The sequence below is a fragment of the Cannabis sativa genome, chromosome 1 (assembly GCF_029168945.1).
Source record: "Cannabis sativa cultivar Pink pepper isolate KNU-18-1 chromosome 1, ASM2916894v1, whole genome shotgun sequence".
Taxonomy (NCBI): Eukaryota; Viridiplantae; Streptophyta; class Magnoliopsida; order Rosales; family Cannabaceae; genus Cannabis; species Cannabis sativa.
The window spans coordinates 43,228,323-43,247,396 of NC_083601.1; the positions used below are offsets into that span (position 1 = coordinate 43,228,323).

General features: G+C 37.0%; 2 protein-coding genes and 1 non-coding gene across 3 annotated transcripts; all 3 read left to right on the forward strand.

Annotated features, from left to right (window-relative positions):
- Positions 1-722: 722 nt before the first annotated feature.
- Positions 723-3,667, forward strand: LOC115707207 (uncharacterized). The gene is made up of 8 exons (XM_030635092.2): positions 723-1,404; positions 1,495-1,559; positions 1,647-1,745; positions 2,154-2,201; positions 2,291-2,360; positions 2,542-2,613; positions 3,003-3,122; positions 3,342-3,667. The coding sequence occupies exons 1-8, from the start codon at positions 1,201-1,203 to the stop codon at positions 3,483-3,485; spliced, it is 822 nt and encodes a 273-aa protein (XP_030490952.2). The 5' UTR covers positions 723-1,200; the 3' UTR covers positions 3,486-3,667.
- A 1,896-nt stretch (positions 3,668-5,563) lies between these two features.
- Positions 5,564-9,436, forward strand: LOC115707206 (26S proteasome regulatory subunit 7). Its single transcript, XM_030635091.2, has 10 exons — positions 5,564-5,748; positions 6,612-6,693; positions 6,899-6,990; positions 7,076-7,153; positions 7,556-7,617; positions 7,709-7,853; positions 8,122-8,340; positions 8,441-8,622; positions 8,775-8,950; positions 9,138-9,436. Exons 1-10 carry the CDS (start codon positions 5,662-5,664, stop codon positions 9,293-9,295), a joined length of 1,281 nt encoding a protein of 426 aa, XP_030490951.1. The 5' UTR covers positions 5,564-5,661; the 3' UTR covers positions 9,296-9,436.
- A 9,215-nt stretch (positions 9,437-18,651) lies between these two features.
- On the forward strand, positions 18,652-18,758 carry LOC133033797 (small nucleolar RNA R71). Its single transcript, XR_009685860.1, has one exon. It is a non-coding gene; the product is annotated as a small nucleolar RNA R71 (small nucleolar RNA).
- Positions 18,759-19,074: the final 316 nt, after the last annotated feature.

Sequence of the window (19,074 nt, forward strand, 5' to 3'; positions counted from 1 at the left end):
AGAATAACAATAACTAATTTTTAAATTTGTAAAAACTAATATATCAAGTGATCACTTTTAGAAGTGTTGCTCAGGAAAAAAAAAAAAAAAGGAAAGAGGAAAAGTTAAGAAGTGTTGGAAGAAATAATTTTTAAGTATCACGAGCCTTTCTTTTAAAAGGAATTTTAAATTTTATGATTATTTTGGTAAAAGTTTACAAAAACAAAAATATGGTTGTTTTTAGATAGAAAAAAATATTTAGGCTAATTAGAATTTTTACCCTTTAAATTTTGACATGTACTAAATAATGTTCTTTGAACTTTTAAGGTCGTTAAAAGTAAGTGACTGAACTATTATTGAAATTGTTGGATTTAAGAACTTTTGTTCAGAGGAGGCATGATTTAGTACATGTAAAAGTTCGAAGGGCATGATTTGTTAGATATCAAAATCTAAGCAACATGGTTTATTACATAAACAATCACTAAAATAATAAAATTGAATGAAATTAGACAAAAGTCCTTAAATCTAACCAGCTCAATAATTCAGGAGAAATTTTTAACGGTTAAAAATATTTAAAAAGCATAATTTAATACATGTTAAAATTTTAAGAATAAAAATTCAAATTAACATGGGGTGGTAGTAACTATTACCTAATGAAAGGAAAAGAAACAGAAAAAAAAAAAAAAAGAGAAAAAAAAAAAGAAAAAGTGATATCGTAACGACGCCGTTTATGCGTTCCTAATTCTCAGTCAGGGACTAAAGCAGTTGGGACTCTGTCCTGACTTGGGGTTTATGAAAAGCGCGCCGCTTCTTCAACTCAATCTCTCTCCCTCTTTTTTCTCCCTTTGTCTGAATCTCTCATAACAATTCTGTCCATTTTTAAAATCTTTCTTTACTAAGAAACTCTATTCTTTCCCATCAACACTCCAAATTTTCAATATTGATTTTTTTTCTCTTTCCATAAGAACTTTTTCCTGTTCTTCGTTGAACTTTTAAATTTCAAGATACCCCTCCCTCCGGATTTCGATTCCCATTTCTTTTTTAATATACGATCCTAACATCGAAAAAGGAAAATCAAAGAATAAAGATTCGATTCCCCATTTTTTGAAATAGTGACTGCAAGTACTCTTTTTATTAGGGTTTGCAGAAAAGCTATAGCTTTGTGGATTTTGTAGTGGTTGTACGATAACTAATACAACAGTAGCACAAAATTTTGATATAATGAGAACGAGAGTGGTTGTGTTTCCAGTTAGAGGTAAAAATTGGTGTTTTGCCACGTCTATTCAGCCTTTGGCTTCCGAATCAGAATCTGCTACTACCCTAACTCCTTCTACAATTAAAGATCTCTTCAAAAAGCTTTCTTTTTCCACTCCCAAGCCCTTAGCCTCCAATGCAGAACTCCTTGTCGATTTTGTTGCTAACAAGGTCATTTCTTTTCTACCCTTTGTGTTTTCTTTCCTATGTTTTTTTTAATAATTTTTCACTCTATTAATTTGATCTTCTTGGTTGGTTTAGATGAATAAAGCTTGGATGGTTCTGGAGAATGCGCCTCAAGGGACTTTAAAGAACAAGATACATGGGTAAAAATCTTTAGTTATTCAAATGTATGTACTATTATGGATCTAGCAATGATATTGTGTTGACCATTTTAACTTGCATTGACTTAGAATGGGGTTGCGTCTCTTAGCTGGGGTAAAGCCATCTGAGATGTTTTTGAAGTCTATACCTAAAGAGGTCACAACTGTCGAAGTCACCTACCCTTCAAGGTTTATTTCTTGCATTGCCTAAAAATCCCCTTTTTCTTCTAATTTTTGTCGTGTGGAAAATAAATTTAGGCTATGTTTGGATCTTGCATTTTACCACTGAAACAATTTATGTGGGAGAAAAAATAGAGAAAAATAGTGGAACTTGCTTTATACATTTACAATTTTTCTAAATTTTATACTACATTTAAATTTAAATTTTTCTGAATTTTGAATTCAAACACGAGAAAAGAAAATCTTTCTGAATTCATTTTTTTCCCGGGCTAATGTTGCAAAGGGACACTGTAGATTGAAGAAGATTCTGAATTTCTGATAAAGCTGTCTTAATTGGTGCTCTTAGAGTGCTGGTGTATTATCTTTTAGTTATTTCATGTCTTGTTGTTCATTGAATTGGTTATGACAATGTTGCAGTTTAAATCAACGGCTTGTTCGCCGAAGGCTAAGACATATTGCCCAAAGGTAAATTCTTCCCGATTCGTATAAAGTTAGATAATTTTCAGGTTATACAAACTTACTTTATTGACATTATACAAACCATATGAATACAGGGGAACTATTATTCACAAGAAATACTTTTATGGCTCGGTATCGCTGCTTCCATTGACAAGTGCTTTCACTGTAAGTATGTTCAAACTTCAAAGTCCTGGTTGCCTCTTCTTATTCTTTTCTTTTTTCTCTTCTATTTTCAATTGTATACTTTTGGAAGCATCTGCTCTTGTATGCTGAATTTTCTTCAAACACTTAGTGAAATTAAGTATATTCTGATTCTTACTTAGTGCTATCTCTGATCTTCTTGCAGATCTTACCACTACCTAACGTTCCATTCTTCTGGGTTTTGTTCCGCACTTACTCTCATTGGCGTGCACTCCAGGTATTTAATGTTATTAGACATGGAAAAACATGAAGCATGTTTAGTTCGGATTTTTTCCTAAGCTATAGAATGTTACTACTGCTTCTTGTAAAATGCTATTCAAGAGTTCTATATTCATCTATAGTTTGAATCATGTGCGGAATGAGGATTGATGTTATCTGTTATATAATGTCATTAGGGTATTATAATCTATGTGAGATATCATACAAGTGTGATCCTCTGTTTATGTTGTACCCTTACTTAACTGTTTTGGTTAGCTTTGCCCCCAATCATTGATGTATGTATCATACATGCCATTGGGCTTTTCCTAGTAATGTTTGGCGGCCTTTCCATGCACTAAAACTCGCCTATTTAATTTTCTGTTTGGTTTGTCTATATTGATGTTACAGGGAAGTGAACAGCTCCTTCAGTTAGTCTCAGATAGATCTCAGATGTTGAGTATCACCTCTGTTGATGGAGAGGACAAGTCTAATGAGCATGCTACAAAATGGTCACATAACTCTCCATGGGTCAGTTGCTCTTTTTATGATCCCTAATGTTTACAACTGAATCATATTCGCTTAGTATTTCAAGACTGATAAGGGGACAAACCTGTTGAAACTTTCCACAAAAGGAGCCCTTGAAATTGAAACAGATCGATGCACCGCTCACTTGACTTTGATATCATTTCTTATGTTATGGATTAATTTGGGGTTGCACATTAATGCTTGGTTTCTTAAATTTATTAGGTGTTGCGGCCATCAAAGGAACTTGAAGAACTTGTTCAACGTGATTATGGTGATGATAGGCTAAGTAAATCTGCTATTTCAAATATTTGCATCAAGTTTGATTTGAATCCAAATGATGTTCTAAAGTACAGGGATTCAATGTAGTTTACTTTGTTGCCATTTTAAATGTTCATTTTCTTTTTCCCTTTTTCAATAAAGACTTGGTGTTCAAAAAAAAAAAATAAATAAATAAAGACTTGTGGATGATTGTGATATGGTTAGTACGTAGTGGTTAGATAATAAGAAGGTAACTAAGGGTCAAAAGACCGAAGTTGGAGATGGAGAAACTTTTGTCGTTTGATGTTTAAATTTGGGCTGAGGTAAAATTTGGTGATTTCTGGTCGTTTGATTCGGACCAACGATAATAATTTGATCAAAGTGAAAACCAAACGGAGAATACTAGAGTAAAATTTCCCACTCAAATTCACTATCTTTTAATCCATGTTTGTGGTTTAACTTAATCTAACTTGATAAGGAAGGTGTAAGATGGATGATCTAAATCAGGTTTTTTTAACAGTATCTTCATCTGAGTCAGGTTTTGCCTTAAAAGAAAAAAAAGTCCATTCAGAATGAAACGACAAACTTTTTCTTGGAGGGGATAACAAGAAATAAAGAACTTACATTCAGAAAATATGTATATTCATTGAAATGTCTAAAGTTATGAATATTATGACTAAATTGATGAGTTGAATTGAGGCTGAAGTCTACCTAACAAACTTAAATGTGGCATTGTGGCTAGCTAGGTGAGTAAGTAATTCCTAAATAATTTATTGAGTTAGATCATTGAGTATGAATTTGGGTGGCTCCTTTAGAAGTGTTAAGCGTGAGGATAAATGTCTCTCAGTTTAACTACTCTTGACATCACTTACATATTTGTGATGCGTCCCATTGTAGGTGGATGACCCACCTCAAACGATTTTGGCGAACATTTTTGGGCAGTGTTGGAGTGGTCATTCATAGTTACACCGGAGAGAAGAGTTACATCTAGTAGCACTCTTATTTTATTCTATATTTCTAATCAGAAAAACGAAACTCCATAATTATATTTGAAAGTTAGATTTTAGTTAGGAAAAATAAAGCGAACAAAAAGTGTAAAGAACAAAAAAAATATTAATTTTTTGTGTTTGATATAAAAATATTTGTTGAATCAAATCTTTTTGTGTTAGAATTTAAGTGTATAATTGAGGTGCATGAGATTCTATCTCAAAACTAATTACTTATGAGATAAGTAATTTATGCATTTTATATATTCTATTTTATTTCCACACATTAGTAATATGAGACTCTATAACACTCCCTCAAAATGGTAGCTATTCTTTGTTCACCATCTTAGACAGCTCGATTACAAGTTGTTCTTTTTTATCTCACTATTCGCGAATTACCAGTGACTCTTTTGGCTCTATTTTTCAGATCGTTTTTTCTGTTTATCTTTTTGACTCACTATCCCCGAATCACAAGTGATTTTTTTGACTATATTTTTTGTATCAATTTTTTAGATTTTTGGTGGCTTTTTTTTGGCTCACTTTTTTTTTTTTAATCGGATCGTTAGAGGTTTTTGTTTTTATTCTAATACCATGTTACAATTTAAAAGTGTATACTTAAGGTGCATGTGATTTCATCTCAAAATCAAATAGTTTAGGATGAAGCTAGAAATAAAATCAATAACTATTTATGGGACGTTGCCTTATAGTTATACTAAATATCATTATCATGTTGTATAATAGCAATGCTTATTTTTATATTACGTAAATTTCAACATTTAAAATAATACATAATTATATTCAAATAACTTTTAGTTTAATAACATTTTACATTAATTGCTAGATTTAAATTCTAACAGTCATGCAAAAAAATAAAAGTATAAAGTTTTAAACTTGTGACTACTTTAAATTTTAAATATAATTTTATCACTACACAAAATAATAATATAATTTTAAATATAAACTTCAAATAACTAAGAATTGAGTAAAATTTTAAATAAAGTGATTGCCCTATTTCAATTTCATGTAGCTTCGTCCATTCCTCCAAAAAAAAAAAAACTATGAAAATGCAACCTTCCCGTAAATATGTTGTTTAATTGGAATTGGGATGATTTAAATTGAAATAAAAACGATATAAAATAATAATACAAACGACAGAGTAACCTTATAGCAAAGAGAGGAACGACATCGTTTCGTTATCTATATAAAGGGCGAGAGTAAGCGATGCAGAAGTAAAATAAGCTACTTTCCTCACATAGTTTTCTTTAGTAAGAAGAAAAGGCAAGTGAACCAGATATTCGATGGCGCCTGAACCAGAAGACGACTTCAAGGACGAGAAGAACCCTAGGCCTCTCGATGAGGATGATATCGCTCTCCTCAAGACCTATGTAAGGCTTCTCCTCCGCCCATTCTTTCCAACTTCCTCTTTTATTCCCATTTTTTTTTTCTTTCTAGGGTTTCGTTTCATTTAATTTAATTTTTGATTTCCATTTCCCTCTTAATATTGCCAACGGAAACACTATAATCAGTTGGATACCAGTAGATTACCTATATAATTTATGGACCTAGGTTTCTATTGCGTTTTTGCCCCAGTTCTTGGATCTGAATTGTTATTAATATAATTTCAAGTTGTTTGCGTGATTGGAAATGAAATGGTGATTAGGTCAAGCACTAGAAAGATGATCTGTTTTGCTTCGTGAAAATTGCGATTATGTTGTATTGCATTTTAAACCTTTTCAATTTATCTCTATGGTTACGAGGTTTTTCCCGTTGGTCTGTGGTATCTAGTTGCTGCGCTTCACTGTAATTTTATGTAATTTCTAAGATTTTGTCGGGCTATCTTAACTTGGTTCCTGTTGCTGATTAAGGTTTCCCTTTGCTACTTTTAATTGCTATTAGTAGTTGATTTAGTGTTTTGGAATACGAGATGAACTTTGATAGATTCTACAAATCATCGTTCTTTATTTTCCATGAACTGTGTACATGGAATGAATAAAATTTATGCTATCACTTTCCTCCAATTTGAGCTTCATCTTGTGCACATGGCATGGATAAAAATTTATGCTATCACTTTCGATGTTCACCATCAAGAGGGGTTGCAGCATTCCCTGCATTGATTTGTGATCCGATTAGATATCAGTGCACTTTTTCTTCCTGTTATATATTATATGCCTTTTCTTTTCGCCTGACAACAATTATCATGACCCTTATCTTCTTCTTAGCTCGCTATCTAATTTCATTGACTGTGCAGGGTTTAGGACCTTACTCGACACTTATCAAGAAAGCAGAAAAGGAGATAAAAGATATGGCTAAGAAGGTCAATGATTTATGTGGTGAGTACTATATTCTTGTAACTTGTATCTGCAGTTTATGAAGTGATTTCTAATATTTTTCTATGCATATGCTTCCTTATTACTACTACATCTGAATGACCACTGTTTGGCCATGAAAGCTACTTTCTGTTGTTTCATTTAGCATCAATGCTCATGCTATACTTTCTCAGTTAAGGGTTTAATTATGGCTCTATTCTCATTACAGGGATTAAAGAATCTGATACTGGCTTAGCTGCACCTAGCCAGTGGGATCTTGTTTCTGATAAGCAAATGATGCAGGAGGAGCAACCCCTTCAGGTGCTGTTTTTACGCATATATGTATTTTCAGTGTATGTGATTGTTTGTATAATGGATTCTAAGAATTTGTTGGGATATCAATCAGGTGGCAAGATGTACAAAGATAATTAATCCGAACACCGAAGACGCAAAATATGTCATAAATGTTAAGCAAATTGCAAAGGTACATTGTTTCTCTCAACTGTTATTTGTAATTTTTATTCAGGCCCTTCTTTTTTGAGACTTAGTGCAAATCCATTAATCTAAGAGGAGTGTTGATTTCTTTCAAAATAGTTTCATTTTTGTTCCAAGGACTTTAGCATTTGGTATAGTAACTTGTTTAGTAATTTGTATTGGTGTGCCTGTTTCTGCTGCATTTTATTCATGGTATATTTCAGAACCATCTGAACAAAAATGTGGATTATATTGGGCGTGTCTGTTAATTAAATAACTGCCGATCTTGTTAAGTTCTCTGAGGAGTTGATTGATTTTGGTTAAGTGTTCTCATAGACAGTTCTTGTCTGGTTCACCATCATTTGTAAGATTTGTTTATATTTAATATGTATTTCTATTTTCAAAATTACAGTTTGTTGTTGGTCTTGGTGACAAAGTCTCCCCAACTGATATAGAAGAAGGCATGCGTGTTGGGTAGGTTACTTTATTTGGTACAACAGTAATATATTTCATGCAACTTCTATTGTTATTGTGTCAAACTTTTGACATTGTGTCCTTACTGCAGAGTTGATCGAAACAAATATCAGATTCAGATTCCCTTGCCGCCAAAAATTGATCCCAGTGTGACCATGATGACTGTTGAAGAGAAGCCAGATGTGACTTACAATGATGTTGGTGGATGTAAGGAGCAAATTGAAAAAATGAGAGAAGTACGTCTGCCTTATATTAAATATGACCCTTATCCATATTTGTTTTCCACATTTTTGAGTGTGTGCGCGCTTATTTGTTTTCTTTTTTATGCTGTCATGTTCAAGATATATTTAGTTGTCTGTTTGTAAAGATAGAATGGAATATGTGGTTTCCACATTGCTGATTCCAGTTTGTGTTGTATTAAATCAAGCTTATGCGTGGTTCTTTGTGGAATAAAGAAACATGGTATGTGGTTCCTACAGTGCTGATTCCAGTTTTTTTTAATAGGTTGTTGAACTCCCTATGCTTCATCCAGAGAAATTTGTGAAGCTTGGAATTGATCCTCCTAAAGGTGTTCTCTGTTATGGTCCACCAGGGACGGGTAAAACACTTCTAGCTAGAGCTGTGGCTAATAGAACTGATGCTTGTTTCATTCGTGTCATTGGGAGTGAACTAGTTCAGAAGTACGTCGGAGAAGGAGCTCGAATGGTTCGTGAGTTATTTCAGGTCAGAAAGTTGCAACATACAGTCAATCAGAAGTTGTTTTGCAATTTTTTATTTTTTACATTTGTATAGCCTTGTCTTACTAGTTTGATGTTTGCAATAGATGGCACGTTCAAAGAAGGCATGCATTGTTTTCTTTGATGAAGTTGATGCCATTGGAGGTGCACGTTTTGATGATGGTGTGGGTGGAGACAATGAGGTTCAACGTACTATGCTTGAGATTGTGAATCAGCTTGATGGATTTGATGCTCGTGGAAACATCAAAGTTCTTATGGCAACAAACAGGTGCATAACTCAACCTTTTTTTTTTGCTACGAATTGCATATCTTATCCTTATTTTATGGGAAATGGGGGATTTAGAGAATCACTTTGCGTGCTTTGTAACTCTATGTGTTGCTTGTCTGCTTTTAGTTAACTCTCACTGGTTACTTGTGTAGGCCTGATACACTAGATCCAGCGTTGCTTCGTCCTGGACGATTGGATAGAAAAGTTGAGTTTGGTCTCCCCGATCTGGAGAGCAGAACACAAATATTCAAAATCCATACAAGAACAATGAACTGTGAAAGAGATATCCGATTTGAACTTCTGGCTCGGCTCTGCCCAAATTCTACTGGTAAGAATGATGCTTTGAAGCTTCTATATTCTCCAATTCTTCTACAGAGAGACCATCTATCATTCTCTATTTGTTGGTTATTCTGATTCTAATGGTCATGGGTGTCAGTGCTGATTTGAGATTTGATATGATTTTGGTTTTGAAACATCGGTTTTCTTGTCTTGACACCTGAGTCTTTCTTTCACAGGAGCCGATATTAGGAGTGTTTGCACGGAAGCTGGAATGTATGCCATTCGAGCACGAAGGAAGACAGTAACAGAGAAAGACTTCCTTGATGCTGTGAACAAAGTCATTAAGGGATATCAAAAGTTCAGCGCCACACCTAAGTACATGGTCTACAACTAAGTTAGCATCTGGTTGATATGGGGGGCACATGGTCGTTTGGAGGCTTTATATGCATTTCTTTGAAATTTTTATTTGCTTTTTTTGTTGTACATTTTTCTTAATGCGCCAGGATTATCTTTATATATTTTATTTTTACGCTCAGCCTCTACTAGTGATTGTTTTGTAGTTTGGATCTTCATGGTTTAATATATGTTGCTATATTTTTAAACGCTACGCAAGTATACGCAATCAAGTAGTAAAATCTCACACAGGTGAGGTCGATCCCACAGGGAATTGGATTAAGTACCACTAAATTATACTTATGATTCTATTCGGTAAATCAAAAGTAATTATGGTTTAAAAACAGTAAAATTTGAAAGAAATTCAGAAAACTTAATAACACAGTTTAAAGTTGAGCAAGATGAGACAATAGGGAGGAGAATCATTGTTGTTTACCCAAATTGTTAATGATTAATTACTTATCCTATTCTTGGGGTGAATGATAATGATTATAAAATAACACTAGCTCCTTTCGAATCTTAGATTCTAAATCACATGTTATCTAATTAATTCCTTAATTAAACTAACATGAAATCAGCATTAAGCAATAATCTACTCGTCACATAAGTCATGTAAATACTTTCGTTTCACATAGAACATCGATTATCTTAATTTTAGCATTCTCAATTCTCACTTTTCAGATTTTGAATTGAGATCATAGAGCATGCACAAGGTGATCAATCTTAAACATGAAATTAAACACAAATTAAGATAATTTCACACACACAAGAATTGAGGAATGGTAATTAAACATTAACTAGGAAAAAATTAAACAACAATCATCATCCTCCCTAAATGGGAAATTTAGTTCAGAAACAAATCCATAACCATTCCTATAGCAATATTCAACATTAATAAATTAAAGAGGAATAAAGAAAAGAACTGTTTAAGGGTGAATTCTGGATCTTCACTTGAATCTCTACGCTCTTCCCCGCCGCTCTCGAAATTTGTGTTTTAGGGTTCCAAATCGCTCTCCACGACTTCCAATCGCGAGTTTTCTATTTATACTTGAAATTTAGGGTTCGATGGACGAAATTACCCCGTCCGTACGGGATCTCGCCGCGGCGACACTTCCTCGCCGCGGCGAGAATGTGCCAAAATTAGGCGGTTTACGTTTCTCGTATCTCGCCGCGGCGAGACTCTTCATCGCGCGGCCGGATATGCAAAAACTCAAAATATGAAGTTTTTCTTCGGCATCGCACGTCTTTCGGTGAATTTGCACCCGAGACCTCTTTTACTCGAAAAGAACACGAAAAACATAGAAAACAAGCGTAATTCGATCTGAACACGGCTAAGAATGCACATAAATCGGATCCATAACATAGGCTAAAAATAGCCTAACAAACTCCCCCAACCGACTCTTTACTCGTCCCCGAGTAAACTAAGACTAAACTAAAAAAAAAAAAAACTAAAAATGATAGGCTGAACTTTCCAACAATTAAATTGTTACCACCACCTGCACAACTTCAATCCTTCAATAACCAGAATTTTAACTTGCCAACTCTAAGAACTAAGTTGAATGTGCAGTTTACAAGTAAGTAATTCATAAAGCATCGCAATTCCCATCAATATCACAACTGTTCTAACTTTCCAACATCCCACTGACACATGATCAATAAGTTTGAATGACATACCTCTCTCCACTAATGTTGACAAATTTCTACCGGAATCAATAGGTCTTTTTCGGTGCTAAAATCACATGGCTTAGGTACATGGGTAGATGAGAAGTCATTTAGGCTATACTATACCATAAGCACTTATTAACCAAGCAAGCCTAGACATTTATTTTGCTTTCTTTCCATATATCCCAAAAAACGAAATAAGAGATTGCAACTTTTTTTTTCTTGTGTGTGCACCTCATAATTTTCTTAACTTTTTTTTTCAAGGAGACACATTTTTTTTTTTTTCATAGGCACAACACACAATATTCTTATTATTATTTTTTTTTTCAATCTCTCATTCCTACACTTTAAATTTTTTTCACTTACAGCACTTATTACCCCCCAAACTTGCTTGAGGCTCATGTAGCATAACAAAATATGTTCGGGGTGAAAAGAGTTTAGAATAACGAATTCAACTTCCGTGAAGTGGTGAAAAATTTTAAAACGAGCTAAGTGCTCAACTTTGGGTATACTAAGGAAAATTTTTTCTTCGGAGTAGGCTTGAAAGGCAGATCGATCCAAAGAAAATTTGCCTAAATCATTTTCCAAACAAAAATCATCAAGGATTTCGCTTCAAGAGAGTATGTCAAACAAATTCTATTCCATGTTCAATCAATCATTCCACAATCCAAATAGAACACAAGTGATATGTGAGAATAGCAAATGTTTTAAACCTACATGAATCACTTCCTAGCACACATCCAATTTAATTCAAACAGTTGCAAGTCAAGCACACAGTTATGTTTCAATCCATTGCACAAGTGAATAACAACAATTCAATCCATTTTTCAATTTAGCTATCACGCAAGACTAAAACAAACTAAACTAAAACAAATAAACGCGAAAAAATAGATTAAGTTTCCCCCCCCCCCAAACTAAAATGCACATTGTCCCCAATGTGTGAAAATAAACCAGGAGGAGAGAAACTTACCTGAGCCCCTTAAAAGGGGTTCGGCGGCGGTGGCTGGTCATACGGGTTGAAACGGGGTGGCATGGGAAAATAGTTTGGATCATCCACACCGATGTTCATCCTCGTGACAAGGGTGTTCAATTGAGCCACCTGCTGCTCATCGAAGATACTCCTGCGGGCCATGTAATTCCGCATATGAATGTTCTGTGAATCGGATAATTGTGGATTGTGAGTGTCTTGCATGGCGGGGTCAAGAGGCCGACAAGACGTGGTGGTTCGATGTCCTCACGTTCCTCTTCTTCTCTTGCCGGGAGGACCTCCTTGAAGCGGCGGTTGACCATGAGGGTGAGGAGGTTTGAAGCGCAGAACACTCGCCAAAGTAATAGGACGTGGCGGTACCTTTGTATCATATGAGTACTGTGGTACTCCATGTTTCTCACCGAGGTCAGTGATTATTCCAGCCAACCCCAGTCCTCCACCGGAAGATCCCTCAACCCTAATATCAAAGGTTGTTCGAACAATATCCCCCACATTCAGATTATACCCTTTCATAATACCGTAAACCCATTTAAGTCTGTCCATTTGAGCATCAGAAAAATGCTTGTTGGGGAGCATCCGTGCACTAACAAAGTATAGCCAAGCCTTGGCCACTGGATTGAGTTCACATCGGTATAATTGGTATGGTACCCCACTAAGCTCATGGAACCTAAGGCCAGGATACCCTAGAGTCTCAGCCATATCCACATAATTCGTACTTCTATTATAGAATTGTTGTTTCAATTGCTGTTCTTCATACGTGAAAGTTTGGAGATCATAAAGGGCATGAATAGCTTCTACGGTAGCACTCTAACCCCCCAACTCTAACGCTTTTCCCTCTTCTCTTTCGGGCCGAGTTGGCTAAAAATTCCAAAGCTAGAGTTTGATTACCACGCTCGGTGACATCGACGAACTTAGTCCACTCGCCTCTAGGATTTGATCCCTAATAGATGCAAAAGCAGGGGGAATATTGGCAGTTTGGCTTAGGTTGACTATGTCTATCCCTCTATCTTCAATGAACGCCCTATCTTTCAATTTTAAAAACCTCTCTTGAGCCTCTACGTTGGCAAACCTAACTCTATCAAGGTTAGGGCGTCCCCTAGATGGGTTGGATGATGAAGCTCCCTCTTCATTGACCCTTGACCTCTTTGGACCCATAACTCCCAAATTTTTTTTTCTAACTTTCAAGATTTTTCAAAATTTTGACAGCACTTCCCCTTAAAAATTGACTTCCCGGGATTAAAATCCCTTTCAATTTAACCCAATGCTATTCACACAACCAATTTCAACAATGTATATAGCAAAAATCCCAAATATCCACCAAATAATTCAAAACTATCCAACAAATTCAGAAATTTTTCAATAAAAATTGGAATGGAAGTCTTAGAATCAATACCTCAATGAAAATCACTCTTTAGTCAACCTCCATTGATGAGAACCTTGAAGCTTTAGGGAAGAAGAAGATGAATAGTGATTTTTCTGAAATTTGGGTGAGGTTTAGGGATTTTGGAATGGATTTTTAGAGGAAAAGAGTGTTAGATGAGAGAAATAAGAGATTATGATGATTTGGGATGAAAGTTTATGGGTGATTTTGAGGAAAATTGGTTTGAATGGGATTAGATGAAGAAATTAGGGTGAAAAGAGGTGGTTTTCGGCTGGGAGAAGAAGGTGTTTGAATGAGGTGTGATTTTGAAATGTTAGGGTTTTTGGGATTTAAAAGGGAGAATCGGCAATCTCGCCGCGGCGGCTTATACCCTCGCCGGGCGGGGTCGTGAAAAGCTGGGTGGTTACGTAAGTCCATTCTCGCCGCGGCGGCCTATACCCTCGCCGCGGCGAGAAATGTCGAAAATATGCTCCTTTCGTCCAACAATTCGGCGCGGCCAGACATTTCATGGCCGCGGCCACCGACCAAAAACCAAAAAATATTTTTTTTTTTTTTTTTTTTTTTTTTTCGAACGTGAAACGAATGAACATAAGAAAAATAAAAGTAAACTTAAAGAGAGTTCAACTAAATCAAAAGAACACTTGGGTTGCCTCCCAATTAGCGCTAACTTTATCGTCGCTCAGCTAGACGTTGATCGAGATCTTCAAAGTGGCGCCAGAATCATGGCGGACTTGGTTTGATCAAATTGACCTCCCAGTAGAGCTTTAATCGTTGTCCATTCACCTTGAAAGTATTAGGACTTTCACCTTTTAGTTCCACTCGCTCCGTAGGGAAACACTTTGATCATAGTAAATGGCCACGACCACCTTGATTTTAATTTACCGGGAAACAACTTTAGCCTTGAGTTAAAAGAGTAGAACTTGTTGACCGAGGTTGAAACTCTTTTCGACTAGATTCTGTCATGCCATCTCTTAGTTCTTTCCTTGTAAATCTTGGCGTTCTCATATGCTTCATTTCGAAATTCTTCCAACTCATCCAACCTGTAGTAGTCTTTTACGCTCAGCGGCTTTTAAGTCCATGTTCGAGTTCTCATTGCCCAATACGCCTTGTGTTCTAGCTCTACCGGTAGATGACAAGCCTTTCCAAACACCAACCGATATGGTGACATCCCGATTGGCGTCTTGAACGCCGTTCTATAAGCCCACAATACGTCATCCAACTTTCTTGACCAATCTTTCCTTGATCTCTTGCCGTTTTCTCCAGAATCATCTTTATTTCCCTGTTAGAAATCTCAGCTTGGCCATTACTTTGCGGATGATAAGGTAGAGCTGTTCTATGACGAACACCATATCTCGAAAGGAGTGCTTCGAATTGTTTGTTGCAAAAGTGACTCCCTTCATCGCTTATGATTGCTCGGGGAGTTCCAAACCGAGTGAATATGTTCTTTTGAAGAGCAGAAGGATTGTTTTACCATCATTAGCCGGTTGGTGGTGTGCGGCTTCCACCCATTTTGACACATAATCCACTAATAGGATGTATAAATTGCTAAACGATGAAGGAAAAGGACCCATAAAATCTATCCCCCATACATCAAACAATTCTACTTCCAAGATTCTCGTCAAAGGCATTTCGTTTCTCCCCGAGATGTTTCACGTACGCCGACAACGATCACATGCCTTCACAAAAGTACTAGCATCTTTGAAAAGCGTTGGCCAAAAGAATCCACTTTGCAACACCTTGGCAAAGCGTTACAGTTCCGAAGTGTCCCCACATGGTAAAGCATGACGTGATTAAGAATAGAGTACATCTCCTCTTCAGGCACACACCTTCTTATTATCTGATCTGCACAGTGCTTGTAGAGGATTGGCTCTTCCCAATAATAATGTTTCACCTCAGAAAAGAACTTCTTTAGTTGTTGACGAGATAGCTCAGGAGGAGTGATATTGGCGGACCAAGAAGTTAACATAATCGGCATACCATGGTACCATCGGACTTTCCCTCACACTAAAGAGTTGTTCATCGGGAAATTGTTCATTTATTTGTACCTCTTTTGTATTCGACTTTCTTCCCGGCTCTAGTCTTGACAAGTGATGTTGCCACCAAGTTCTCGGTACCACTTCTTGTCTTTTATATCTAGATCAAATTCTTGCAAAAGAAGAACCCATCGAATCGGTCGTGGTTTGGCATCCTTCTTAGTCATCAAGTATTTGATTATTTGAATGATCGTATACACTATCACTTTATTACCAATTAAGTAGGGTCGAAATTTGTCACATGCAAATACTATGGCGGCATCTCTTTTTTACGTAGTAGCGTAATTTAGATGGGCATCATTCAAGGTATTGCTTGCATAATAAATGGTTACGAATACCTTGTCAACCGTTGTCCCAAGACTTGCTCCAATAGCATAATCACTTGCATCGCACATGATTTCAAAAGGTAATTCCCGAGTTTGGTGTAGTCACGATCGGTGCCGAGATTAACTTCTCCTTGAGAATTTGGAATGCTTCAAGACAATCTTTTCCAAATTCAAAGGAACTCCACTAGCAAGAAGATTGGATAGCGGTTTGGCCACTTTGGAGAAATCTTTGATAAATCTTCTATAAAACCGGCATGACCCAAAAGCTTCGGACTCCTTCACCGAGTTTGGAGGAGGCAAGTTCTCAATTGTAGATACTTTGGCTCTGTCAACCTCAATACCTTCTTTTGAGATTTTATGTCCCAAAGACTATTCCTTCGTAACCATGAAATGGCACTTTTCCAGTTCGGCACCAAATTAGAGTCTTCACATCTTGCTAAAACCAACTCCAAGTTACTCGGACATTGGTCGAAACGATGAGCCAAACCTTTGAAAAATCATCCATGAACACCTCGATGCACTTTTCTATCAAATCGAAGAAAATATAGCCATCATACACCTACGAAATGTTCTTTTGGAGCATTACATAGCCCAAATGGCATTCGTCGAAAAGCAAAAGTACCATATGGACATGTGAATGTTGTTTTCTCTTGATCCTCGGTCTTATAGCTATTTGGTGATACCCCGAGTACCCATCAAGGAAACAATAGTACTCTTGTCACGCCAACTTGTCTAACATCTCGATCAATGAATGGGAGTGGAAAGTGATCTTTTCTTGTGGCCTTGTTGAGTTTTCGGTAGTCAATGCAAATTCTCCATCCCGTGACAGTTCTAGTTGGGATGAGTTCATTCTTCTCATTCTTCACCACCGTCATCCCTCCTTTCTTTGGGACCACTTGACCGGGCTCACCCATTTGCGTACGAAATAGGATACGCTACCCCCGCATCTAACCACTTCAAAACTTCTTTTCGACAACCTCCTTCATTGGTGGATTTAATCTACGTTGTGCATCAATGGTTGGTTTCACTCCTTCCTCCATTAAGATTCTATGCATTACGGTTGAAGTGATCCCTTTAATATCCGCTAAAGTCCATCCAATGGCTTTTGAATGCTTCCTTAGAACCCGTAATAGCTTATCGTCTCTACGAGAAGATAGGGAAGAAGCCACAATAACGAGAAGTGTCTTATTTTCACCCAAATATTCATACACGAGATGCTACGGTAGGACTTTTAACTCTAGTTGAGGAGGCTTTTCGGTAGATGGGGTAGGCTTTGTTGGTATGACTCCTAACTCTTCATAATACTTTCTATTCGGCGGTCCATAAGAATCGAGCCACATAGCATATTCAAAAGCTTCCTTACCATCTTGTTCTACCACCTCTTCTTGTACCAAAGTCGATTAAGAGGATCTTCGGCATGTGTCTTTGTCTCCACCAACCGATCCACCACATCAATTGCAAAACGATTTGTCACTAGCTGTAGGATAGGTCATTGCTTTGAGTACATTAAATACAACTTCATCTCCTTGTACCCTTAGCTTTAACTCTCCTTTCGAACATCAATTAGTGCTTTCCATTTGTTGCCGAAAGGTCTCCCCGAGAATGATAGGAACATTCTTGTCTATTGCTTCCATATCCCGAACAATGAAATCGAGTTTGGGGAAGATGAACTTGTCCACCTTTACTAACACATCCTCAATGACTCCTCTAGGGTGAGCTAGCGATCGATACGCCAATTGAAGAGTTACGTAGTTGGCTTTGCTTCACCTAGCCGCAATCTTTTGAACAACGACAAGGGCATTAAGTTAATGCGGCTCCCAAATCACATAGTGCATTTATCCCTTCAATTTTACCAATAGTACAAGGAATAGTGAAACTCCTGGATCTCTCGAGTTTTGGAGAGTTTCTTCTGTAGAATAGCGCTACACTCTTCGGTTAGAGCCACCGTCTCATAGTCTTCCATCTTCCTCTTCTTTGACAAAATTTCCTTCATAAACTTCACATAACTTGGCATACGCTCTAGAGCTTCGGCAAAAGGAATGTTAATGTGAAGTCTTTTGAAGACTTCTAGAAACTTGGTGAACTCGCTTGTCTAAGCTTGACTTTCTCGGCCTACGAGGATATGGTATCTTTACATGATGATCAATACTAATCGGTGGAGACTGTTGTGGTGGTGTTGGGCTATCGCAGCCTTCTCTCGCCGTCGGTGTTAGTCTTGGTTGAGCATTTATTTCTACATCTACCTCATGGTTGTGGTAACTCGAGCCCATTATACTTCTTACCGCTCTCGTGGTAATTGCCTTGCAGGTTTTCTTTAGGATTAACTTCGGTGGTGCTAGGCAAATTTCCTTGAGGGCGGGTTGCTACTACGAGTTGCTAGGCTGGCCCATACGAGTACGAGGTCTTTAATTGAAGATCTAGTTTCAGTCATGAATTGGAGCGATAAATCAGTCTCCGCAAACTAGAACTTCCACCGGAGAGGATTATTCTTTGATTAAGTTGGTTCGATTTCTTTGTTGATAGAACCCACTATTTCTTCGGTTGTTATTCGGTTGAACCCATAATTGTTGTTGTTGTTGTTACCCGTGAAAAATTCCCAATGGCCTTAGCTTCATCCATTGGCAAATCATCCACATCTGGCAGCACTCGAAAAGTGATGACTTCCTCCACATAACTCACAAAACAATTTGGGCTTGCTTAGCTTGCCCCGCAATGATTTTAGTCAATGCCTCAACTCCGAGCCGTTAACTTTGTGATGGCATCGACTTCTAACACACCGGCTACTTTCTTGGATTGACTCCTTTCGCCTGTACTGCTTTGGTTTGTTTAGAGCCATCTCCTCCAATAGATCATATGCCTCATTAGCACTCTTTCTCATAAAAGCTCCACCGAATTTGCCGCATCTATTAGAGTTCTAGTATTACCAACCAACCCGTTGTAAAGTTGTGAACCGGCATCCACTTCTCTATACCATGATGGGGACACCTCCCGATCGGATCTTTAAACCTCTCCCAAGCCTCATGGAGAGATTCATTATCTTGTTGGCGTAAATTATTAATTTCTCCTCTTAGCTTTGCGTACTTATTTGGAGGAAAGAACTTTGACAAGAATTTTGTTGCCGGATCATTCCATGTAGCAATAGAATTTGGTGGCAAAGAATTCAACCAACTCTTGGCTCGTTCTACGAGAGAGAATGGAAACAACCTCAATCTAATGGCATCGTCGCTAACTCCATTAACTTTAAAAGTTTCACAAAGTTCCATGAAGTTAGAGAGATGCAAATTAGAGATCTTCGAGAAGGGAGACCACCAAACGGGCGAAGGCGCACCATTTGAAGGATGGCGGGTTTGATCTCGAAGTTGTTTGCATCCACTTGCCGGTGGCCTAATA

Coding starts and splice junctions, on each gene's coding strand:
- LOC115707206 (XM_030635091.2), top strand. CDS start 5,662: ATGGCGCCTGAACCAGAAGACGACTTCAAGGACGAGAAGAACCCTAGG. Junction 6,694..6,898: donor GAAGGTCAATGATTTATGTG/GTGAGTACTATA, acceptor TTCTCATTACAG/GGATTAAAGAATCTGATACT. Junction 8,341..8,440: donor TGGTTCGTGAGTTATTTCAG/GTCAGAAAGTTG, acceptor TGTTTGCAATAG/ATGGCACGTTCAAAGAAGGC.
- LOC115707207 (XM_030635092.2), top strand. CDS start 1,201: ATGAGAACGAGAGTGGTTGTGTTTCCAGTTAGAGGTAAAAATTGGTGT. Junction 1,560..1,646: donor TTAAAGAACAAGATACATGG/GTAAAAATCTTT, acceptor GCATTGACTTAG/AATGGGGTTGCGTCTCTTAG. Junction 2,202..2,290: donor CTAAGACATATTGCCCAAAG/GTAAATTCTTCC, acceptor ATATGAATACAG/GGGAACTATTATTCACAAGA.